Here is a 23,730-nt window from a genome sequence, read left to right on the forward strand (position 1 = left end):
GCACCCCAAAACCTCAGACACACCCCAAAGCCCCTCACCTGCACCCCAAAGTCCCCGATGCACCCCAGAACCCCCAGATGCACCCCAAAATCCACCAGATGAATCCCAAACCCCCTCATTTGCACCCCAACCCCCCCGATGCACCCCAAAACCCCTCACTTGCACTCCAAAACCCCTCATTTGCACCCCAAACCCCCCAGATGCACCCCAAACCCCCCAGATGCACCCCAGAACCCCCAGATGCACCCCAAAATGCACCGGATGAACCCCAAAACCCCGCATTTGCACCCCAAACCCCCCAACGCACCCCAGATGCACCCCAAAATGCACCGGATGAACCCCAAAACCCCGCATTTGCACCCCAAACCCCCCGACGCACCCCAAACCCCCCAGATGCACCCCAGAACCCCCAGATGCACCCCAAACCCCCCCGACGTACCCCAGAACCCCCAGACACACCCCAAAATGCACCGGATCAACCCCAAAACCCCTCATTTGCACCCCAAACCCCCCAGATGCACCCCAAACCCCCCCGACGCACCCCAAAACCCCCAGACGCACCCCAAAATCCACCAGATGCACCCCAAACCCCCCGGCTCAACCATGGGCCCCCCAACCGGCGCGGCGCGGGGCCCCACGCGGGGGTTTCCGCCATCGACCCCGACCCCCCAGCAATTATTTACACATTTATTACAACCGCTCCTCTGGCAGGTTGGGAAAAATAAACCCGAAATCCCCCCCGCCCCGGTTTTTGGTTTTTTTGGTGTTTTTTTTTTTTTTTTTAATTCCTATAAAATAAAACGATAATAAATCATTTTACAAAAAGTTCAGGGTTTGGTTTTTTTTGGGGGGGGGTGTTTTTTTTTCCCCTCCCCACCCCTGCTCGAACCGCCGAGGGAAAAAATTCCGTGGGGCGACGGGTTGAGAAAAAAAAATATAATTAAAAAAAAAAAACCCCAACCAAGCCCCGTCGTCGATTTGCAGGAAAGATCAAAAATGGGAAGTTTTATCGCTGAAAAAGAACCATTTTGGGGCTTTTCCGCACAGGTCACCAAAATATTTGGGTTTTTTTTTCCCCCCTCCCCAAAAAAAATGTGGTGGTGGGTTTTGGACGCGCGGCTTTTTTTTTTTTTTTTCCTCTGGTTGCACCGTTGGTGATTTTTCCAACCAGAATTTTGTTGTTTTTTTTATTTTTTCTGCCTTTTTTTGAACCCATCCCACACCAGGAAAAGCGATTTTTGACCAAAAAAAAAAAAAAGAGCGCAGACCTGCCTTTTTTTTTTTTTTTTTGGGGGGTGGGGGGAAAAAAAAAAAACCTTTTCCAGATGCAAAATACATACGAGCGAAATAATTTTGAGATTAATAATTTAATTTTAATAATACAAACTTTTTTTTTTGTGTGTGTGTGTTTTTTGGTAGACTGCAGGATTTTCGGGGGGCTGTAAATATTTCGAGATTTTCTCGGGGGATTCGCAGCCCCGTTTTGTCTCTGAAAATCTCCCAAGAAACGGCCGAAAAATATTGACTTCTGATTATTTAAAAAAAAAAAAAAAATAATCAAAAGAAACCAGAAACGCCCCCTCCCCTCAAATTACACAAACGATTTGTGAGTTAGGGGGGGGTGTGGGTGGGTTTTTTTGTTTGTTTTTTTGCGTTTTTGTTTTTTTTTTTTTTTTCATGGTTACTCCCTTTCGCCGCAGCAGAATTTTAGAAAAAGTTTATAATACAAAGATTTTTAGTTAATTCTGGTGTAAAAATGAACGCCCCCCCCCCCCCCGACCCAGCGGCGCAGCTTTTTACAGCCGAAAAATGAAAAGTTGTTAATTTTTCCTCCCCCAGCGGAAGGTTTGAAACGGGGAGATTTTAAGGGTTTCTTTTTCCCCCTCCCCTGGGTTGATTTTGATTTTTTTTTTAAAATATTTTTTTTTTTTTTTTTGATGGGGAAGGAGGAAAAAAGGGTTAAAGTGAAGAAAACTCGCGGAGGGAGGGGGTTGATTCTTTTCAAAGGCGGTTGGGGGGGGGAGAAAGAAATTCCTTTAGTTAGAGAGAGACGTTACACGGCTAAAGTGAGCGCTAATGGAATTAAAAATTTAAAAAAAAAAAAAAAAAAAAGGAAAAAAAAGCAAAAACCAAAAAACCAAACACCCTCCCCCCTCGCTGAAGAAATTAAACTCCCGCCGCCGCCGCGCCCTGAGCGGAGGCGCGGAGCGGCCTCGGGGGGTTGGTTTTGGGTGTTTTTTCGTGGTTTTTGGGGTATTACTGGCAGAAAGGCGAGGCGGTGGGGTCGAAGCCCTTGAAGACGTCTTTGAGGGAGGCGGCGTCCTGCTGCTCGCCGTCCCGCGCCGGGCTGTTCCCCGCGAAGGGGCTCCCCGAGCCCGACTTGGTGCTTTGTTTGACCATCCCGTAAACTGGGGGACTGGGAGGTTGTGAACTCCGGGTTGGGGGGTGTTTTCCGGGCCGGGGGGGGGCCCAGTCCCGGCGGTGCCTTTGGGACGAGGTCGGTTGTAACTGTTGTACCTGTCCGTGGCGGATTCGCCGCTCGTTTTCTCCGTTTCGGGTTGCTCCAAAGCCGAGCGTCGAACGAAAAGAGGTTCCTTGTTTTTCCCGGAGTTTTTCCCGGAATCGGACGATTTCGAGGCGGAATTTCCCTCGTTGGGAGACTCGGCTGTTTTGCCCGAGCTGGGAGTCCTGGGGTCGTAGAGGCTGATGGCGCTGAGGACGCTGCTCTGGGCGCTGCCCTTGCTGAGCCGCGGGTCGTAGGGGGCGATGGCCGGGGCGGCCTCCCCGCCGCCCCCCGTCGCCGTCGTCGTTTCGGGGCTCTTGGCGATTCTCGAAACGCCCGTTTCCGCGGATTTTTGCAGGCGGGGGTCGGCGGGGCCTTTCCGCACGCGAGGATCGCTGGGTTTATCGCCGGGCCCGGGCGAGGGGCCGCCGGCCGCGTTCACAGTCTTTAAAATCCTCGATAAGAGCTCGAAATCGGGGAGGCCGGCGCCCGACGAGGAGGCGGAGGAGGACGAGGACGAGGAGGAGGAGGAGGCGTCCGCCGCCGCCGCGCCCCGCTGCCTGGGGTCGGAAAGGGCCGTCTGGGGCCTGTTGAGGCGCGGATCGAGGGCGGGCAGGGCCTGGAGGGCGGCGGGGACGGGGACGAAGTCCTGCTTGGGGAGGGGCAGCGGGATGAGGTCCTCAGGGCTCCAGAGGACGGTGCGGGCGAAGGCGGGGCGGTGCAGCACCACGTCCTTCTTGATGTGGCTGAACTGCTGGAGCTGGGAGCGGGGGTCCCGCAGGGAGTGACCCGGCAGAGCGTCCAAGGGGATGGGGACGGGCTTATCCCGTAGAACCCTCTCGCCTTCCTCCTCCTCGGGCAGCTGGGCGGGTTTCTGGCCCCCGGCGGCGTGAGGAGGCTCCGCTTTGGGGGCGGGGGGGGGCCCGTGCCGGGCCAGGCGGGGGTCGGTGGGTCCCGAGTCCCCCGGCAGGGACGGCAGGGGGAGGTCGGCGCCGCGGGACAGCCTGGGGTCCCGCAGGCGGGGGTCGGCGGGGCGGCCCCCCCCCGCGGGGTTTTTCTGCAGCCGGGGGTCGCTGACGCCCGCGGGGGGGCCGAGGTCGGCGTGGGGGGGCTGGGGGTGAGCCCGGCCCGAGCTCTGCTGCCGCAGGGTTTTCAGGATGGAGGTGACGCTGCTCCCCCCGTCGTCTTCGTCGCTGGAATACCAGTTCCCGGTGTCGCCTGGGAGGGAGGGGGAGAGGAAGAAGATGGTGGGAGGGGAAGGGGAGGAAGGGGGGGACCCCGAAACGCGCGCGCGTGTGTGTGTCCTCGCTGCCCTCCCAGCTCAGACTCCCCAACAGACGAAACGGGGGAGCGGGGGTGACACCTCCCTGCTCCCCTCTGCACCCCCCGAATTGCCGGTGAGACACAAGCACCCCCCTCCTCCTCCTCCTCCTCCTCTTCTTCCTCCTCCTCTCCCCTCTGCACCCCCCAAATCGCCAGCAACCCACAAGCACCCCTCTCCTCCTCCTTCTCTTCCTCCTCCTCCTCCTCCTCCTCCTCCTCCTCCTCCTCCTCCTCCTCCTCCTCCTCCTCTTCTTCCTCCTCCTCCTCCTCTTCTTCCTCCTCCTCCTCCTCCTCCTCCTCTCCCCTCTGCACCCCCCAAATGGCCAGGAACCCACAAGCACCCCTCTCCTCTTCCTTCTCTTCCTCCTCTTCCTCCTCCTCTTTCTCTCCCTCCTCCTCCTTCTCATCCTCTTCATCCTCCTCCTCCTCTCCCCTCTACACCCCCCAAATCGCCAATGAGCCCCAACCACCCCTCTCCTCCTCCTCCTCCTCCTCCTCCTCCTCCTCCCATTCCACCCGGATTTGGCCCCGTCTCCTTCACCTTCCCCCAGCCGCCCCCGTTTCTCGGCCAGCCCTGCCCCTCTGATGCTCCCCCAGCGCCGGGGGCTTCCTCCCAGTGCCCCTCACTCCCTAAAAAAAAAAACAACCTTCCCCAATCCCCCCCATTTCTCCAATGAGCCCCCCCCATCCCCTTTTTTCACAGACACCTCCACGGGGGGCAGACAGAAACTGAAGCAGCTCCCAGTGAACCCCCCTCCACACCCGCGGGATTTGAACGGAAACTTGAGGGTTTTTTTGGTTTGTGGTTTTTTTTTTGGGGGGGGGGGTGTTTTTGCCGCTCACCTTCCTCGTTTTCACGTTCCTGCTTGCTGCTCTCGGCTAACCTGCGGGCTCTCTCCTCCTCCTCCTGCTGCTTTTGCTGGATCCGCAGGTAAAGGGCTCTCTGCGCCGAGGGCATGAAGTCGGGGATGCTGCCGGGGGGCTTGGCCAAGCCAGACGGACCCCCCTCGCACAGGGCGTCGGGATCCAGGGTTGGATCAGGGAACATGTGCTCCCCGGGGGGCCCCTCCATGTCCTCGTAACCACCGTAGTCTTCTGCCAAGGAAAAAGATCAGCCCCGCGTTCAGAGAAAATCCCAAAGTCGGGGGAAAAGCCCCCGAGTTTTGGGCCGGGTGAGGGGAGGACCCGCCTGCGGGCGGCGGGGACGTACCTGGGTCTCCCATCATGCCGTGATCCATCTCCAAACCTTCTTGCTGCTGGTAGAAATTATCGTAGAAACCTTGCGCCGGCGGGACGGGCGGCATCATGCCGGAGTGGGGGGAGTCGTCGGGTCCGTAGGGCATCATGGGGGGCCCCGGGCCCATGGGGGGGCCCGGATTCATTCCCGGACCCATGGGCATGTCCGGGTGCATGTCCGGGTGCATATCGGGGTGCATATCGGGGTGCATGTCGGGGTGCATGTCGGGGTGCATGTCGGGGTGCATGTCCGGGTGCATGTCGGGGTGCATGGGGCCAGGCATGGGTCCTGGGGGTCCCCCTGGCCCGGGGAATCTGGGGGGAGGCGGACCCGGGTGCCTGAAAAAGAGAAAAGGAAAAAAAAAAGAGTTTTTATCCGTTTTCTTCGCTTCTGGAGGGATGGGCTCGGGGCTCGCCGAGCAGCAGCGCCCGCGCCGGGTGCCCAAAAGCGAGGTGCCAAGGGGTCAGAGCTCCTCGTCGGGCCCCCCCCCCAGAAAAAAAAAACACCCCACCTGACGCCCAGTTTCTCGGCCAGCTGCCCCGTGGGCCGGACCACGATCTCGAAGAGCGACGGGATTTTCTTGTACATGTCCTGCTGCTGCTGCAGCTGCTGCGGCGACAGAGGTTCGTGCATCGGCGGCGGCATCTGCGGCCCCGGGGGCGGCAGCGGCGGCGGCGGGGGGGGAGGAGGGCCCCCCGGCATGGGTCTGCCGTTGGGAGAGGTGGGAGCGGGCGGCCCGGGAGGGCGCGGGGGGGTGGGAAGCAAGCCCACGCCGGGGGGGGGTTTGGGGAGAGGGTTGATGCCCTGTTTCTTCAGTTCCTCCACTTCTTTCTCATCCTCTGCGCCCGCTTCGGCGTCGTCCGCCAGCATCTGCGACGACAGAAGGGGTAAGAACAGCGGCCCCGGGGGGGCCTCCAGAGACCCCCCCTCTGCCTTCCCACCCCCCCCGTACCTTATCCAGCAGCTCCCGCGTCTCCTCCGTGAGGGGATCGTGAGAAAACATGCAGTCGTCCCCGTTGATGCAGTTGCCCGTGGTGTGGAAGAGCTTGCAGGGGAAATCCCGTGAGCGTTTGTTAAGGAAATAAACCCCCAGCGGCCGGCGAATTTTGGAATACTGGTTCGATAGCAAACCCCCGCCGCCGGGAGGACCCCGCTTTCCCTCCTGCCCCCTTTTCCTAGAGCAGCAGCGCCCCCAAAGCTCGTTTCTTCACTGGGCGAAGCCCAAGAAGGCCCCGGGAGGAACTGCCGTGGGCCCAGAGGGCGCGTTACGAGCCTTTGAGTTCCCTCCCCCTGGCCTCCCCACGTGGATTAACAAAGCTCTGCTTAAGGCCGGGCTCAAGGGAAGCGTCAAGCCCCCGAAGGATATCGTGCATGTAGGGGCAGTTCTCGGCCCTGGCGCAGTAGCCGGTGATGTAGAACTTGCAGAGTTCCCGTTTCTTTGGCAGTTCGATGTCGTGACTGAAATTGCAGTGGTCGCCCTGCGCGGAACCGACACGGCAGCGGGGTCAGGAGGGAGCCGGGGGGGGAAGCACCGACGTGTCCATCCGAGGCTCGGGACGGACGGACAGACACATCCTCCTCCCCAAAACGTGTTTCCTGGGCACTGATCCCGCCCCGAAACGGGGGAACACCCCGACCTGACGCTTCCCACTGAGGTGAATGGGGAGGGCTTGGCTCACCCAGGTGCATCTGCCCTCCACGAAGTATTTGCAGATCACTTTGCCTTTCTTATCCGACTGCTGGTGGGGTTTGTCGTGGTCGTTGCGTCGGTAATTCCCACCCCCTCCTCCGTCCTAAAGGGGGCACAAGACGTTAAGTCACCCGAGAATTGGAAACACAAAAGCAATGGGTCACGTGAGAGGAATTAAAACTCTTTGGAGAGGGGACGAGGAATTAAAACTCTTTGGAGATGGGAAGAGGAATTAAAACTCTTTGGAGATGGGAAGAGGAATTAAAACTCTTTGGAGATGGGAAGAGGAATTAAAACTCTTCAGCGAGGGGACGAGGAATTAAAACTCCTTGGAGAGGGGACGAGGAATTAAAACACTTTGGAGAGGGGACGAGGAATTAAAACACTTTGGAGATGGGAAGAGGAATTAAAACTCTTTGGAGATGGGAAGAGGAATTAAAACTCTTCAGCGAGGGGATGAGGAATTAAAACTCCTTGGAGAGGGGACGAGGAATTAAAACACTTTGGAGAGGGGACGAGGAATTAAAACACTTTGGAGAGGGGACGAGGAATTAAAACTCTTTGGAGATGGGAAGAGGAATTAAAACATTTTGGAGATGGGACGACGAATTAAAACACTTTGGCGAGGGGACGAGGAATTAAAACTCTTTGGCGAGGGGGAAAAAAAACCCAACCCGCTGGGGTTTAGGGGATGAAAAAGGAGGCGACGACGAGGCCAAACGTCCAACCCTGTGACAGCTGGGCTGACTTTTGTGGGGAAGAGCTGCGTGTTCTGTTTTTTTTTTTTTTAATTTTTTCGAAGCTTGAGCAGATTTCCAGGTGGGAAAAGGGGCGATGCCCGCCCCCTCCTCCCCGAAACCAGCTACTCACTCCCATGTCGTCGTCGTAGTAATCGTCGTCGTCGTTCATGCCGCCGCCTTTCCCCATCCCGCTTCTGTTGCCGCCTCGGCCGCGGCCTCTGCCCATTCCTTTATTCCCTCGTCCCCGGGGGCCGCGCCCGCGGCCTCGGTTCAGCCCTGAAACACGTTTTCCCCATCTCAGATTTCTCTGCCGCTGCCGGGAGAGGGGAGAGGCAGCGGGACGCGGGGCTACTCACCCCTCCCGCGGGTCTCCTTACTCCTGCGGTACTGGCTCAGCTCCTTGGAGTAGTCGTCGTAGTCGTCGTCGCCGAGGGGCTCCTCGTTGTCGCAGTACTGCAACCGGGGAGGGGGGAATGTCACCAGCCCTGCTCCCACACGGGCCACGGGGGATCCCCTCACCCCTCTCACCTCCATCTCCTCGTCGTACATCTCCTCCTCTTCCTCGGGGTGGTCGCCCCGGCCTCGCCCGCGGTTGCCCCGGCCCATGCCTCGGCCTCCTCGCATGCCCCCTCTGCCTCCTCCTCGCCCGCGGTACCCTCGGCCTCGCCCGCGGCCACCTGAGGGGATGGAGGGAGGGGGTCGGCTCCGTGCTGCCTTCCACCCCCCTCCCCGGGGTTGTAGAAAAGTCCTCAAAACCTGCTCCCAGGTGAGAATCCGCTTACGCCGACGGCGCCGCCAGGGGGGTTGGGAAGCCAAATTTGAACCTTTTTGCATAAAACCCAACGGCGTGGGACCACGGCACCTCTGCCCGGGGGTGTCGGCACCACTCTTAGGTGAGCAACGGGCTTCCCTTTCCAAGAAAGGTTTTATTTTATCTGGTTTCGACCATTTTGGTGTTTTCCACACGATCTACGCCGGCGAGAAAAATCCGCAGTTTGATTTTATCTCTTTTCAACCATTTCGGTGCTTTCCAGGCGATCTACGCCGGTAAGCAAAATGTTTAGTTTTATTTTCTCTCTTTTCAATCATTTTTCTGCTTTCCACGTGATCTACACTGGTGAGAAAAATGTTTAGTTTTGGTTTATCTACTTTCAACCATTTTCGTGCTTTCTATGCAATCTACACTAGCAAGAAAAATCCTCAGCTTTATTTTATCTATTTTCAACCATTTTCGTGCTCTCCACGTGATCTACACCGGCAAGAAAAATCCTTATTTTATTCTATCTCATTTCAACCATTTTGGTGCTTTCCACACGATCTACGCCAGTGAGAAAAATCCTTACTTTTATTTTATCTACTTTCAACCATTTTCATGCTTTCCACGTGATCCACACTGGCAAGAAAAATGTTTACTTTTATTTTATCTATTTTCAACCATTTTGGTGCTTTCCACATGATCTACGCTGGCAAGAAAAATGTTTACTTTTATTTTATCTACTTTCAACCATTCTCATGCTTTCCACATGATCTACGCCAGTTAGAAAAATCCTTAGTTTGATTTTATCTACTTTCAACCATTTTGGTGCTCTCCACACGATCTACACTGGCGAGAAAAATGTTTAGTTTTATTTTATTTATTTTCAACCATTCTTGTGCTTTCCATGCGATCTACACCGGCAAGAAAAAACCTTACTTTTATTTTATCTACTTTCAACCATTTTTGTGCTTTCTATGCGATCTAAGCCAGTGATGAAAATGTTTAGTTTTATTTTATCTACTTTCAACCATTTTCATGCTTTCCACGCGATCTACACAGGTGAGAAAAATGTTTAGTTTTATTTTATCTATTTTCAACCATTTTCGTGCCTTCCACATGATCTACACTGGCAAGAAAAATCCTTATTTTATCTACTTTCAACCATTTTCATCCTTTCCACGTGATCTACACCGGCAAAAAAAATCCTTATTTTATCTACTTTCAACCATTTTGGTGCTTTCCACCGGCAAGAAAAATCCTTACTTTTATCTACTTTCAACCATTTTCGTGCTTTCTATGCGATCCAAGCCAGCGAGAAAAATCCTTAGTTTCATCTTATCCGTTTTCAACCATTTTGGTGCTTTCCACACGACCTACGCCGGTGAGAAAAACCTTCTCGAGGACATTACATTCCCCAGAGGGATCTGAACCGGCCCCTCGGGGCGGAAAACAGCTCGAAGCACCTTCCCCATCCCAAACGACCCCGAGGAGCCGCTCAGGACGTCTCGGGCCTTAAGTGGCCACAGGACGAGCTACAGGAGCCGCGGGGAGTGAGCGTCAAGAGATACGGGGGGAAAAATAAAAGAATAAAGGAGCGTTCGGGGGTACCTCGGCCCCGGTGCGAGCCCTCCTTCGCCCTCCGGTATTGGTTCAGCTCTTTCGCAAAGTCGTCGTAGTCTTCCTTCCCGAGATCTTCATCCTCCTCCCCCTCGTACTGGCCGTACTCCTCGTTCTCGTAGTCCTCGTACATGCCATAATTTTTGCTCTCCATCTTCGAGTAGCCCTTCTTCTGGAGGGGAGCGCTGTGGGAGGACGGATACTGCTGGTGGGACTTTGGGAAAGGCACAGAGGTTAGTGACGGAGGAAGGGAGCGTGTCCACGCTCATCAGTTTTTTCAGAAAATCATTTAAATAACCCGACTGAGCACCGGCCGGGTGAAAGCCCCAGGCGGCCGCGGGACGGGCAGGACTTACAGAGGAGTAGGGGGGGCTGTACTCCCGGTATTTTCTGTGCCCCTTTTCCCCGGGGCTGAAGTCTGAGTCCTCGCTGTAATCGGAGAAGTCATCGCTGGAGGACGCGTGGCGCTGCAAGGAGAACGCGGGGCCGTGGGACCACGGGCCAGCTCTCACCCCCAACTCTCCCTTTAGCCGTTTTTTTTTTTTTTTCCCGGCAACTCAGATTTTGCTCCAAACTGTCAGTATTCCCTCAGCTACAGCCCGGCAGCGGGTTATTAAACTGCTCTCCAAGGAGGACAAACACTCCAGAAATCCCCAGAACTTTGGTCACAAACAGCCTCGACTTAGCAAACCCAGCCCAGGAGGTGAGAGCGCTCACGGAGGAATTCCCTGAAGAAAAAACTGGTTTTTTTTTCCCCACTCCGCAGCCTCAGACAGCCAAGGGAGAGCCGCAGCGTTTCCATCCCATGCTCACAGGGCTCCCGGGGGAAATGTTCAGGAGCTGAGCCCCACGGAACCCTGCGAGTGCTCCCACCCCGCCCTTATCCTCAGGGAAAGAGCCTCTAATTACCCCTAACACCGCCAGGGTATCTAATTACCCCTAACACCGCCAGGGTATCTAATTACCCCTAACACCGCCAGGGTATCTAATTACCCCTAATACCGCCAGGGGAGGGATTCCCTGAGGAAATCCCTCAGCAGACCCGAGCTGGGACGCCGGGGGTCCACGAAAGCAGCGCGTGGCTCACCTTGTGTTTGGATTTCCTTTTCTTCTTGGACCTCCTCTTCTCCTTCTCCCTCTCTTTCCGGCGCTTGCGCTTCATCCGCCGATGAGCTTTCTCATCCTCCGAGTCGCTGTGGTGCTTCTCCCCTTTCTCCTTCCGACCTCTTTCTTGAGATTCGGAGGGATCCTGCGCCTCCTCCCCTCCGTCGTCCTCCAGTTCCCCTTCTTCCAGTTCTCCATCCTCCCTGTAAAGCGGACAGGCACCTTTAATTCCCCTTAGTCCCCCCCGCCAAAAAATAAAATTAAAAAAAATTAAAAAATAAAACCCGCTTGTACTCCGCTCACCAGCCAGGCACTCGGCTCCCAACGTGCTCACAAATTCCTGGTTAAAAATCCGACCACAAACACGGATTCTGTCCTTCTCCACCCAACCCTGCTCCAGCTCTCGCTCAGGCCCGAGCTCAACGCGGCGAAGAAGCACCCGGCAACCAACGGACCGAAGCCACGATGATACGGCGCTCGACTTTCGGAGCAAATTATTGCAAATAAACTCCAGGAATGGAAATGGGGGCTTTAATAAAAGGGTCGGGACGCTCCGAGGATGGAAACTGGGCTTTGAGAGAAGATTTGGGCTACTCCGAGGAGAGAAATCGGGGCTTTGAGAAAAGATTTGGGCTACTCCAAGGAGGGAAATTGGGGTTTGAGAAAAGATTTGGGCCACTCCAAGGAAAATGGGGCTTTGAGAAAAGATTTGGGCCACTCCGAGGAGAGAAATCGGTGTTTTAATAAAACATACAACCCTCTAGAGGACAAGAATCAGTAACTATGACCCTGGTTTGCCAAATCTGCGGACACACGCTCCGTTATTTCCACTTTCTCGTGCCACCCTTCACCCCGAGCTGCAGTTAGTGCTAGAGGTGATAAAGCAAACCCAAAACTTCCTCAGAGGATTCCCTAAGCCCCGCTCAATTAAACTCAATTAAAAACAACTCAGGACGGGGTTAGGAGAAACTTTTTACAACCTCGTAAGGGCTGAACACGGCACAAGGTCAGTCAGCTCCCCTGCGCTTCCCTTCATGTCCCAGCAGGTCGCTGGGTGGTTTAACACAAGAGTGGGGTCTCCCCCTCCCTCTGCACTTAAGCTCTAATTCAAAACAGAAGCGCCGGCTCGTTTCGAAACGTCGCGGTGACAGACAGCAGTTTGGGAGGGGAGCTGTGGCCCCAGTCCCTCTGGTTGGAGGCTTCCCCGCCGGCCCTGGCGCAGAGCTCCCCTCTGGTTTTCACGCTCACACCGTTTTCCTATCCGCCCAGCTCCAAAATCCAGCTCCTCAAGGTCCCTCCCGGAGCCCCCCAGCCCGAGGCGGGGTCCCCGGGTGCCCGCACAAGGTGAGGGTGGGTGGGGATGAAGGAACACACCAGCCACGAGGTGCTGGTGCTCAGCGAGGTCGGTTGCGGAGCAAGAGAAGCTCAAGGCTGAGCGCGGAACCCGGCAGGAGAACGGAGACACGGCGGAATTAAACGCCCCTGTATTCAAATACTTAAATCCTTCAATCCTGACCCAGCCTCGATCCCTTCCCTAGCAGCGCAGCTTCACCAATAAAAGGATTTCAGGCTGGAAACACCACCAGGATTCCGGATTCAGTTTCCAGCGAGTTCCTCACAGAGGACTCTGAGGCAGCGAAGCCACACGCCGACACGGGGCGGGCTCGGAGGAAACGCTCTGCTGCTGCCAAACCCACCGCGGGCTGATAAACCCCCTCCCAAGAACCTGCTCTTCCCTCGGGGGTCAATCACCTGCTCCCAGGCCCGTCTGGCCCTCCAAGGGGAACAAACCCCTCGCTAACACCTTGATTGCCATTTTCAGGCAGGATTAATTCCCCTTCCACCCTGCCTTGAGTTGCTCTGGTCTGAGGTTTAGAGGAGACAAACCCCCCCTGGGGCCACGGCCGCATCGACAAGCCCCTTCTTAAACTCACTGCAAAACGAGGAGCAAAAAGGCTCCCGAGGACAAAGCGTAACAACCCTGGGGCTGCTGCAAAGGTTATTTGAAAAGCAGCAAGAGACGGGACGAGGCCGAACCGCTGAGCCCTTCACCGGATGAATATTAATGACTTCACCAACACGCACGTCTCCGAAAGAAGGGCAGGTCTGAGAAATCCCCTTTGTGGGGACGCCCAGACCCCAAACTACGCCTTCCGGTGGGAAATATCACCCCCCAGCTGCTTTTTATCTCCGGTTCTGGCAGATCTGAGTAAGTCCGGGGATGAAAATGATACAGAGAGACCGTGGGGCTCCCTCCACGCTCTGTGAACTTCGAGGCGGGTGTCAGCGAAGCACCTTAACGGTTTGAAACCCGACGGGATGGAGCCGTCTGATACAGAGCAAGCAGCAACGTCTGAAAGCACCCGAACGCTTCCCAGGGCTGGATGGAAATAAAATCAGAGATTAAAGCCACGCTGTGCGTTGTCGGGGGACGGCTCACCGTGGAGAGTCGCTGCGGGTACGCGGTGAAGAAGCCATGGCTGTTAAGCAACTATTGGTACTGCAGAAAACACTGACTGGGGGAAAATTCTTCCCCAAATCCACGCTCATCTCGGGTTTTCCTATCGCTCCTGCCTGCCCGCTCTAGAGGGGCCGGTCCCCGGCGCAGCACACATCCTGACGACGGGCCCGGGCCGGGCGCCGCGCGCCCTCTGTGACCTCAGCGCCACGGCAGGGAGGGAGGACGGCGGTGACGGCGCCTGGAAAAGAACACAGAAGCCTTTTCCAATCGTTATCCTGCGGGGCCCACGGCGTGGCACCTCTGCGGCGGGGAAGAGGAGGAGCGGGGAGGGTTTGGGGAGAAAATTCAGGGGTGGTGGCAGGGCCTGGGGGGGTGCAGGGGGTGAGTTTGCTGTTCTGGCCGCTTGAAGAGCAGCAGAAGGATTCAAATATCACCAAATAACACGAATTAAAATATCTCCAAATAACACGAATTCAAACGTTATCTCCAAAGAGCACAAATTCAAATATTATCTCCAAACAAATAACGCCACGTTGTCCAGGCGAGGGTTTGGTTCACTTTGGAAACGGGCGCAGGGAAGTGACGAGCGAGTGGCCTGGACGGGGGATTTGATGTCACTGACAGCCAACACACCCCCGAAACCCAGGAAAAATGTTAGTGACATCCCCGAAACCCACTGAAAATGTTAGTGACACCCACCACTAAGCTGTTTAAGATATTATCAACACCCCCTAACCCTATTTCAGACATTATTGATCCCCCTAACCCTATTTCAGACATTATTGATCCCCCCTAACCCTATTTCAGACATTATTGATCCCCCTAACCCTATTTCAGACATTATTGATCCCCCTAACCCTATTTCAGACATTATTGATCCCCCCTAACCCTATTTCAGACATTATTGATCCCCCTAACCCTATTTCAGACATTACTGATCCCCCTAACCCTATTTCAGACATTATTGATCCCCCTAACCCTATTTCAGACATTATTGATCCCCCTAACCCTATTTCAGACATTATTGATCCCCCTAACCCTATTTCAGACATTATTGATCCCCCTAACCCTATTTCAGACATTATTGATCCCCCCTAACCCTATTTCAGACATTATTGATCCCCCTAACCCTATTTCAGACATTATTGATCCCCCTAACCCTATTTCAGACATTATTGATCCCCCCTAACCCTATTTCAGACATTATTGATCCCCCTAACCCTATTTCAGACATTACTGATCCCCCTAACCCTATTTCAGACATTATTGATCCCCCTAACCCTATTTCAGACATTATTGATCCCCCTAACCCTATTTCAGACATTATTGATCCCCCTAACCCTATTTCAGACATTATTGATCCCCCCTAACCCTATTTCAGACATTATTGATCCCCCTAACCCTATTTCAGACATTATTGATCCCCCTAACCCTATTTCAGACATTACTGATCCCCCCTAACCCTATTTCAGACATTATTGATCCCCCTAACCCTATTTCAGACATTATTGATCCCCCTAACCCTATTTCAGACATTATTGATCCCCCCTAACCCTATTTCAGACATTGTTGATCCCCCTAACCCTATTTCAGACATTATTGATCCCCCCTAACCCTATTTCAGACATTATTGATCCCCCTAACCCTATTTCAGACATTATTGATCCCCCTAACCCTATTTCAGACATTATTGATCCCCCCTAACCCTATTTCAGACATTATTGATCCCCCTAACCCTATTTCAGACATTATTGATCCCCCTAACCCTATTTCAGACATTATTGATCCCCCCTAACCCTATTTCAGACATTATTGATCCCCCTAACCCTATTTCAGACATTATTGATCCCCCTAACCCTATTTCAGACATTATTGATCCCCCCTAACCCTATTTCAGACATTATTGATCCCCCCTAACCCTATTTCAGACATTATTGATCCCCCTAACCCTATTTCAGACATTACTGATCCCCCCTAACCCTATTTCAGACATTACTGATCCCCCTAACCCTATTTCAGACATTATTGATCCCCCTAACCCTATTTCAGACATTATTGATCCCCCCTAACCCTATTTCAGACATTATTGATCCCCCTAACCCTATTTCAGACATTATTGATCCCCCTAACCCTATTTCAGACATTATTGATCCCCCCTAACCCTATTTCAGACATTATTGATCCCCCTAACCCTATTTCAGACATTATTGATCCCCCTAACCCTATTTCAGACATTACTGATCCCCCTAACCCTATTTCAGACATTATTGATCCCCCCTAACCCTATTTCAGACATTATTGATCCCCCTAACCCTATTTCAGACATTATTGATCCCCCTAACCCTATTTCAGACATTATTGATCCCCCCTAACCCTATTTCAGACATTATTGATCCCCCCTAACCCTATTTCAGACATTATTGATCCCCCCTAACCCTATTTCAGACATTATTGATCCCCCCTAACCCTATTTCAGACATTATTGATCCCCCTAACCCTATTTCAGACATTATTGATCCCCCTAACCCTATTTCAGACATTATTGATCCCCCTAACCCTATTTCAGACATTATTGATCCCCCCTAACCCTATTTCAGACATTACTGATCCCCCCTAACCCTATTTCAGACATTATTGATCCCCCTAACCCTATTTCAGACATTATTGATCCCCCTAACCCTATTTCAGACATTATTGATGCCCCCTAACCCTATTTCAGACATTATTGATCCCCCCTAACCCTATTTCAGACATTATTGATCCCCCTAACCCTATTTCAGACATTACTGATCCCCCCTAACCCTATTTCAGACATTATTGATCCCCCTAACCCTATTTCAGACATTACTGATCCCCCCTAACCCTATTTCAGACATTATTGATCCCCCTAACCCTATTTCAGACATTATTGATCCCCCTAACCCTATTCAGACATTATTGATCCCCCTAACCCTATTTCAGACATTATTGATCCCCCTAACCCTATTTCAGACATTATTGATCCCCCTAACCCTATTTCAGACATTATTGATCCCCCCTAACCCTATTTCAGACATTATTGATCCCCCCTAACCCTATTTCAGACATTATTGATCCCCCTAACCCTATTTCAGACATTATTGATCCCCCTAACCCTATTTCAGACATTATTGATCCCCCTAACCCTATTTCAGACATTATTGATCCCCCTAACCCTATTTCAGACATTACTGATCCCCCCTAACCCTATTTCAGACATTATTGATCCCCCTAACCCTATTTCAGACATTATTGATCCCCCTAACCCTATTTCAGACATTACTGATCCCCCCTAACCCTATTTCAGACATTATTGATCCCCCTAACCCTATTTCAGACATTATTGATCCCCCTAACCCTATTTCAGACATTATTGATCCCCCTAACCCTATTTCAGACATTATTGATCCCCCCTAACCCTATTTCAGACATTATTGATCCCCCCTAACCCTATTTCAGACATTATTGATCCCCCTAACCCTATTTCAGACATTATTGATCCCCCTAACCCTATTTCAGACATTATTGATCCCCCCTAACCCTATTTCAGACATTATTGATCCCCCTAACCCTATTTCAGACATTACTGATCCCCCCTAACCCTATTTCAGACATTATTGATCCCCCTAACCCTATTTCAGACATTACTGATCCCCCCTAACCCTATTTCAGACATTACTGATCCCCCTAACCCTATTTCAGACATTACTGATCCCCCTAACCCTATTTCAGACATTATTGATCCCCCTAACCCTATTTCAGACATTATTGATCCCCCTAACCCTATTTCAGACATTACTGATCCCCCTAACCCTATTTCAGACATTATTGATCCCCCTAACCCTATTTCAGACATTATTGATCCCCCCTAACCCTATTTCAGACATTATTGATCCCCCTAACCCTATTTCAGACATTACTGATCCCCCTAACCCTATTTCAGACATTATTGATCCCCCTAACCCTATTTCAGACATTATTGATCCCCCTAACCCTATTTCAGACATTATTGATCCCCCTAACCCTATTTCAGACATTACTGATCCCCCCTAACCCTATTTCAGACATTATTGATCCCCCTAACCCTATTTCAGACATTACTGATCCCCCCTAACCCTATTTCAGACATTATTGATCCCCCTAACCCTATTTCAGACATTACTGATCCCCCTAACCCTATTTCAGACATTATTGATCCCCCTAACCCTATTTCAGACATTATTGATCCCCCTAACCCTATTTCAGACATTATTGATCCCCCCTAACCCTATTTCAGACATTATTGATCCCCCCTAACCCTATTTCAGACATTATTGATCCCCCTAACCCTATTTCAGACATTACTGATCCCCCCTAACCCTATTTCAGACATTATTGATCCCCCTAACCCTATTTCAGACATTACTGATCCCCCCTAACCCTATTTCAGACATTACTGATCCCCCCTAACCCTATTTCAGACATTATTGATCCCCCTAACCCTATTTCAGACATTACTGATCCCCCTAACCCTATTTCAGACATTATTGATCCCCCTAACCCTATTTCAGACATTATTGATCCCCCTAACCCTATTTCAGACATTATTGATCCCCCTAACCCTATTTCAGACATTACTGATCCCCCCTAACCCTATTTCAGACATTATTGATCCCCCTAACCCTATTTCAGACATTATTGGTACCCTCCTAACCCTAATAAAACTACATGTTGCTCCTTGCTCGTTACACCTGAAAGAAACCCCGTCTCAAAGAAGCCCCTCAGCTCCCAATCTGGGAAAAAAAGTGTTTGTTACTGGGTTTTTTCCTTAAAAAAAAAAAAAAAAAAAAGAGCGAGCTTTGTGTGCGCTCACCTGCTCTCTACACGTAAGCGCGACAGACTCGGAGTGACTTCTAGACAAACCCCCTCTGAAACAAGCCGGGTTTAACAGGCGGCCTGCTGGAAGAAGCCTGTTCTAGGGCAGCTTTTTGCACAAGGGGTGCAGCTGAGCGTGAAATCGCCCGCCCGGTGCCTGCGCTGGTGCTGCCGGAGCCGATCCCCGGCCAGGGCGCTGGGAGGGGGGTTGTGGACAAAGGTAGAGCTGGGTTTAACTCAGGAATGCAAAGCGCAGGACTAGCAGGGGAGGGGGAGCATGTGTGTCTCTGTGTGTGTGTGTGTGTGTGTGTGTGAAAATGCTTTTTTTTTTCTGAGCGATGCAGCAAAAAGACAACAAAGCGCAAACGCTCTGGAAGGTCCCGGACTGCAAATCCCTGCGATTCCATCTCAATGTGACACTGGCTTCGAATTTTACGTGATTTTAAGCAAAATGCTTCGACTTAAGCTGCGCCTATCTTTAGGATTAAAAAAAACCCAAACCAAACCCTTTTGGCCTCACGTGGAGCCACCGAGTTTCAAGTCAGGTTTTTAACAACCTGACGCAGGACGCGCTCTGCGGGGCACGGACACCACCAGACAGCAAATTAAAAACGTTAAGCTTGGTAAAACCAAGGAAAAAACGGGACAATTTGCCATTAACCAAGCGGCTGAGCTCGAGGGGGAGCAGGTTTTTGGATGGGTCCCCCCCCCTAGTTGACAGCGACTCCCCCCAACCTCTTCCTGAGCAGGATTTAAAGCCAAGCCCCTCGGCGGGTCCCGCGGGGCAGGGGGCATCGAGCTGCTTGGAGGGGTTTAGCTCTTTTTAGGCCAGACACATAGTTTTTTGCTCATTCTCTGCGGGTTTTTTTCCTAGTGAAAACACAAGGCCGGGCTTTTCAGAGTGACCAAGACATCCAGCTAAAGGTTGTTAATCCCGGGTTTAACACTTCAGCAGAAGTTGACTCGCTCGGAGGAAACCTCCCCGAGCCCAGCGCCGCACCTGCCCTCCACGAGAAGAGCGAGATCTCTGTCCTTTCCCCAAAACACTGATTATTCCAGAATAATCCCGACGGAACTCAGCCCTCCTCTGGCCCGCCAGCGCGGCCGCCTTCCATTTTATTCCAAGTGGAAACCAGGGGAAATACATCAATCAAGAAAGAAAAGCAGCACGGCTTGGAAGGCGGCGGGGCCACGGCGCCTCATTCGAACTGCACGGATTGGGGCAAAAGTCATTAAAATGGATCAGCTTTTTTCTCCTTTCTAGACAGTTGGGTTTTGGGGTGGTTTTACTCTTTCGTTATGGTAAGATGTTGCCATTTAGGAGGCTTGGAGGAAGATCCCTCCAGCCCATTCCTAATCCTAAAATCCTAACCCTAAAAATTCCCTCCAGCCCATTCCTAACCCTAAAAATTTCAAACCCTCCTCCTGACATCCCTAAAATCCCTTTTTTAAAGCGACGTTTATCCTAAGGGGAACTAAGGAAAATCAGCTGCCACCGCACGGCTGATGCTACAGCAACAGGACACATCCCAGGCCCTGAGAAAAAAAAAAAAAAAAAAAAGACACCAGGGTCTGGGATTTGCTTCAGCCCTTCCTTTAACCCGGTGTAACAAAGCCTCGCTCGACCCGAGGAGCCGAACAATTACGCCCTTCGAGAAAAAAAAAAAACACAAAAAACCTGTCCCTGCAAAAAAAAAAAATTCTTCCAGGCGGGCGCTTTGCTTCGTGATCAGAAGTTGCTCCCATTTCCCAGCTACTCGTGGTACCGGGGTTAAATCCTGCCCGAGCGTTTGCATGATCAAAAAAGGGAATCTCGAGGAAATTGTGAGTGCTAGAAAGAGGTGAAACCGGTTAAAAATGGGTCAGGGGAAGCAAGGCACAAGGAAAAGCCCCACACAAGAAGTTTTGACTCCTACTGCTAATATTTAACCCTGAAAAAAAAAAAAAAACCCCAACAAAAAAACAGACCCCAAAAACCCCACCACTCATTTTACGGAACCGAACAACAACTCCTGCAAACCTGGCAGTACAGTCCCTGGAAACTCCTGAGCGTCCAACAATTCCTGGGGCTCCCACCCCTCAGACGGGAGAAACTGAACCTCAAGTTTTCCAGCAGCCTCTTTTCTTTCATTTCTGCCCCATCTGTCCTTCCCAAACTGCTCTTGGTAGGGATCAAAAATCCCTCACGCTGGTCGCAGCAGACAACCAAAAACCAGTTGGGGTTTATCCGGGATTAAGAGTGGAAGTATGAAGCTTAACATGTAGGTTTAGCAGAGGAACAGAACAATTACTAATTTAATATATTAGGGGGGAAAAATCGACGCTGTGAGGGCCCGCTCTGAGCTAAAAAAATTTTAGCCAGCCCGGTAACATTTTCAAGTTCTGATGGTGGACCTTTGATTAAAAGGGGAGGAAAAAAAAAAAAGCAAAAAAAATATCCCAGCTTTAGGATTTCGTGGCGGAAGTTAAGCCACAGAAGGTCCAGTGACCGTAAGGGTCCAACAATAAACATTTACAAACCAGCATCAAAAAGGCATAAAAGACATCACTGGATATTGTTTTATGTGAAAATCCCTTTCTGGAATGCGATTAAATCTACGAGGAAAAGCCCTCTCCTCTGCCATAACAAGTGCTTGCATTATTTTACGGTTTAAGCAGATGTAGACACCTTTTTTTTTTTTTTTTTTTGAGGGAATAAAGACAAGGGGGAAACAAACCACCACAATCTCACACAACTGTATCGGTGTGCTTAGAGGAAACATCAGGGTTTGGTTGTTTGGTTGTTTGTTTTTTTTTTTAAACACCTGAGAACAATGTAAACTGGATGAAAAGGGGCCAAAGTGTGGTGTGCTTTGGGTCTCCAGGAAAAACCAACCCAAGAAATTAAATTAATTGGCCGGGGAAGAAGCGGGGGAGAAATACCCAAGGCTGTGCGTGTTCTTAACTTCGACCTTGAACCGTGTGAAGGAGCGTGAGGAAACAAAACTTGAGCTTTTCGTTAAGGCACCTGATGGGACAAAGGAAAAGAAAGGGAGAAGGAAAAATCGAGGACGCTAAGGAGGTTGGTTACAAACTGGGTGCTTGCACTGTACGTGGCTACTTCGACTACTCATCCGACACGAGGCTGTACATGGGGATGGGGGGGAAAAATGTGTGATGACATTGGGGGAACGGTGCTTTCTTTGCCACCTTTTTTTTTTTTTTTCATCTTTTTGACACACTTTGGAGTTGCTTAACTTTTTTTTTTTTTTTTTTCTCTGCACCCAGGGGCAGCCGGTTTACGCTCAACGTAATGGAATGAGGATGGAGTTTGCAGACAAAGCAATGGATCCACATCCTACGTCTAGATGGCATCAAGGGGCAGAGTATGAGTTTTACCGAGGCATCTCAGTGCTACTTCACCTGGAAACGTCACAACAGACATAGTTGGGAGTAAATTGTGTGCTTTTGTGACTTTTTTTTTTTTGTCTTTTAAACATCCACATCGGCGGGGTGCATAACTATCGGTCATTACAAAGAGGGGGGGGGAAATTCTGCTTGGTTTGTACACGGTATCAACTCACTGCTTACACCAAACGGACCCTGCAGACGAGCTCGGGACTTATTGGGCGGTGGGAGAGGGGAAGGGGCGGAAAGGCAGGAAAAGGGATAATTTAATTATTCAATAAAAGCGCTTTACTTACCAACCCAACCCTGCACCACATGGAAAACAAACCTCCTCCGAGACAAAGCTACTGCGGAAAAGCAGCTCCCTGCACTGCACACCTGCCCTCCAGGGGAGTGAGAAGGCAGCAAACCTCGCTCTTTTTTTTTTTTTTTGTTATTTTTTGTGGTTTTTTTTTTTTTAATCTTTTTCCCAGACATACACGCTTAAGCTGTTTTATTTTTGCCGATACTTTCTGCCCTGTATCCTTTCAACTAAAAAAAAAGAAACAAACAAAAAAAAAGCGCTAATAAAGGAAAACGGCTGAAGTTATGTTGGGGAGGGGGAAGACGGTGCTTGACATACATTTCTGAGGAAAAAAAGGGGGGTTTTGGCGGAGATATACATATATATTTTTAAGACTTTTTAATACCTGGGAGGTGAGCCTTTCCCCATGGGGTGCGGGGGGGGGGTGATGGAGGCTACTGCACCCCAACACCCCCCCCCAACCCTCGGTACCTTCCTGCCCCTGCCTACACTCCCCGTTCGAGCCAAGGAATATTTTTTAAGAAGCAGCAGCCGGAAGACAAAGGGGACGTTAATGAGGCCAGCGCTGCCCAGGAGAAATAACGTCATTAAAGACCTCATTAAGGACCCCCCCCCGCCCCCCCTGCACACACACACCACAACCACCACCTTTCCAAAAAAAAAAAAAAAAAAAAAAATTAGCAACTAGGAGCCCCCCACCCCTCTCCTTGGCCTCCTCCAGACCCTCGCTCCTCTCATAATCCCCCCCCCGGCACCCCAGGCCCTGCGCTGCCCTCAGGGCCCGGCTCTACCCAGGCCGCGGCCTCCTCCTCCTCCTGCTCTACCCAGGACCCCCCCCCCTCCCAAATCTCCCCCCCCTGTCGCTGCCTCTGGCCCCGCTTCCTCCTCCTCCTCCTCCTCGCACCCCCCCTCCCCAAAGCCAGGCCTATCCCCCCCCCCCCCCCCCGCCCGCCTTAGGCCTGCGCCCTGGCTCCCCGCTCACCTCAGGCCTTGGCCCCCCGGCCCCCCCCCGCCCCTCCCCGATACCCCCCCCCTCCGCCATCCCTCGCCCTCCCCGTCCCCACCGGTCGCCCCGCGTCTCCCACCCGCCCCCCCAAACCTGGTCCGGCGAGCCGGACAGACAGACACAGACAGACAGAGAGGCTCTCGGGAGAGGCGGTTACTGGACCTTTCGTCCGGGCCGTGGTGGTGTTGGAGCGGCGGCGGCGGCCGGGGGAGGCTGCAGCTGCCGCTGTCGTGGTGGTGGCAGGACGGAGAAGGGGGGGTGGAGTGCGGGCTGGGGGGGGAAGCGGCGGCGGCGGGGGGGACACTCGGGCTCTCCACGGCCATGGGCAAGGGGAACGGGGGGGCGAACAGGGGGGCACAGTCACTGTACAGCGCGGGGGTCGGCTCGGCACGGCCCGGCCCGGCTTATCCGCCCGCCCGCCCCGCGCTCCACGGGCAGGCACACAAAATGGCGCCCGCCGGCACGCAGCCGCGCCGAGGCAGCGCCCCGCACGGCGGCCGGGAAGAGCCGAGCGGTGGCGGAAAGAGCCGAGAGTTGGCGGAAAGAGCCGAGCGATGGCGGAAAGAGCCGAAATCCCTCGGCGAAAGGCGCCGGAAGTTGCCGAAGGCGATCGGGAGATGGCGGGAACGGCCGGAAAGCGCCGAAGCGGCGCGAAGAGGGCGAGTCCATCTGAGCGGAGCGGGGGGGGGGATGTGTGAGCTAAGCGACCGAGCGCTCACGGGGAGATCC

General features: G+C 52.5%; 1 protein-coding gene across 1 annotated transcript; it reads right to left on the minus strand.

Annotated features, from left to right (window-relative positions):
• Positions 1-2,128: 2,128 nt before the first annotated feature.
• ZC3H4 (zinc finger CCCH-type containing 4) lies at positions 2,129-23,471 on the minus strand. Its single transcript, XM_074930708.1, is given in 15 exon segments — positions 2,129-2,411; positions 2,414-3,721; positions 4,670-4,921; positions 5,037-5,377; positions 5,575-5,933; positions 6,016-6,125; positions 6,430-6,541; positions 6,743-6,856; positions 7,624-7,769; positions 7,850-7,946; positions 8,022-8,170; positions 9,859-10,081; positions 10,224-10,334; positions 10,955-11,174; positions 23,164-23,471. Coding segments are annotated over 15 exon segments (3,858 nt in total). The 5' UTR covers positions 23,325-23,471; the 3' UTR covers positions 2,129-2,256.
• Positions 23,472-23,730: the final 259 nt, after the last annotated feature.

Source organism: Athene noctua, chromosome 35, assembly GCF_965140245.1.
Source record: "Athene noctua chromosome 35, bAthNoc1.hap1.1, whole genome shotgun sequence".
Taxonomy (NCBI): domain Eukaryota; kingdom Metazoa; phylum Chordata; class Aves; order Strigiformes; family Strigidae; genus Athene; species Athene noctua.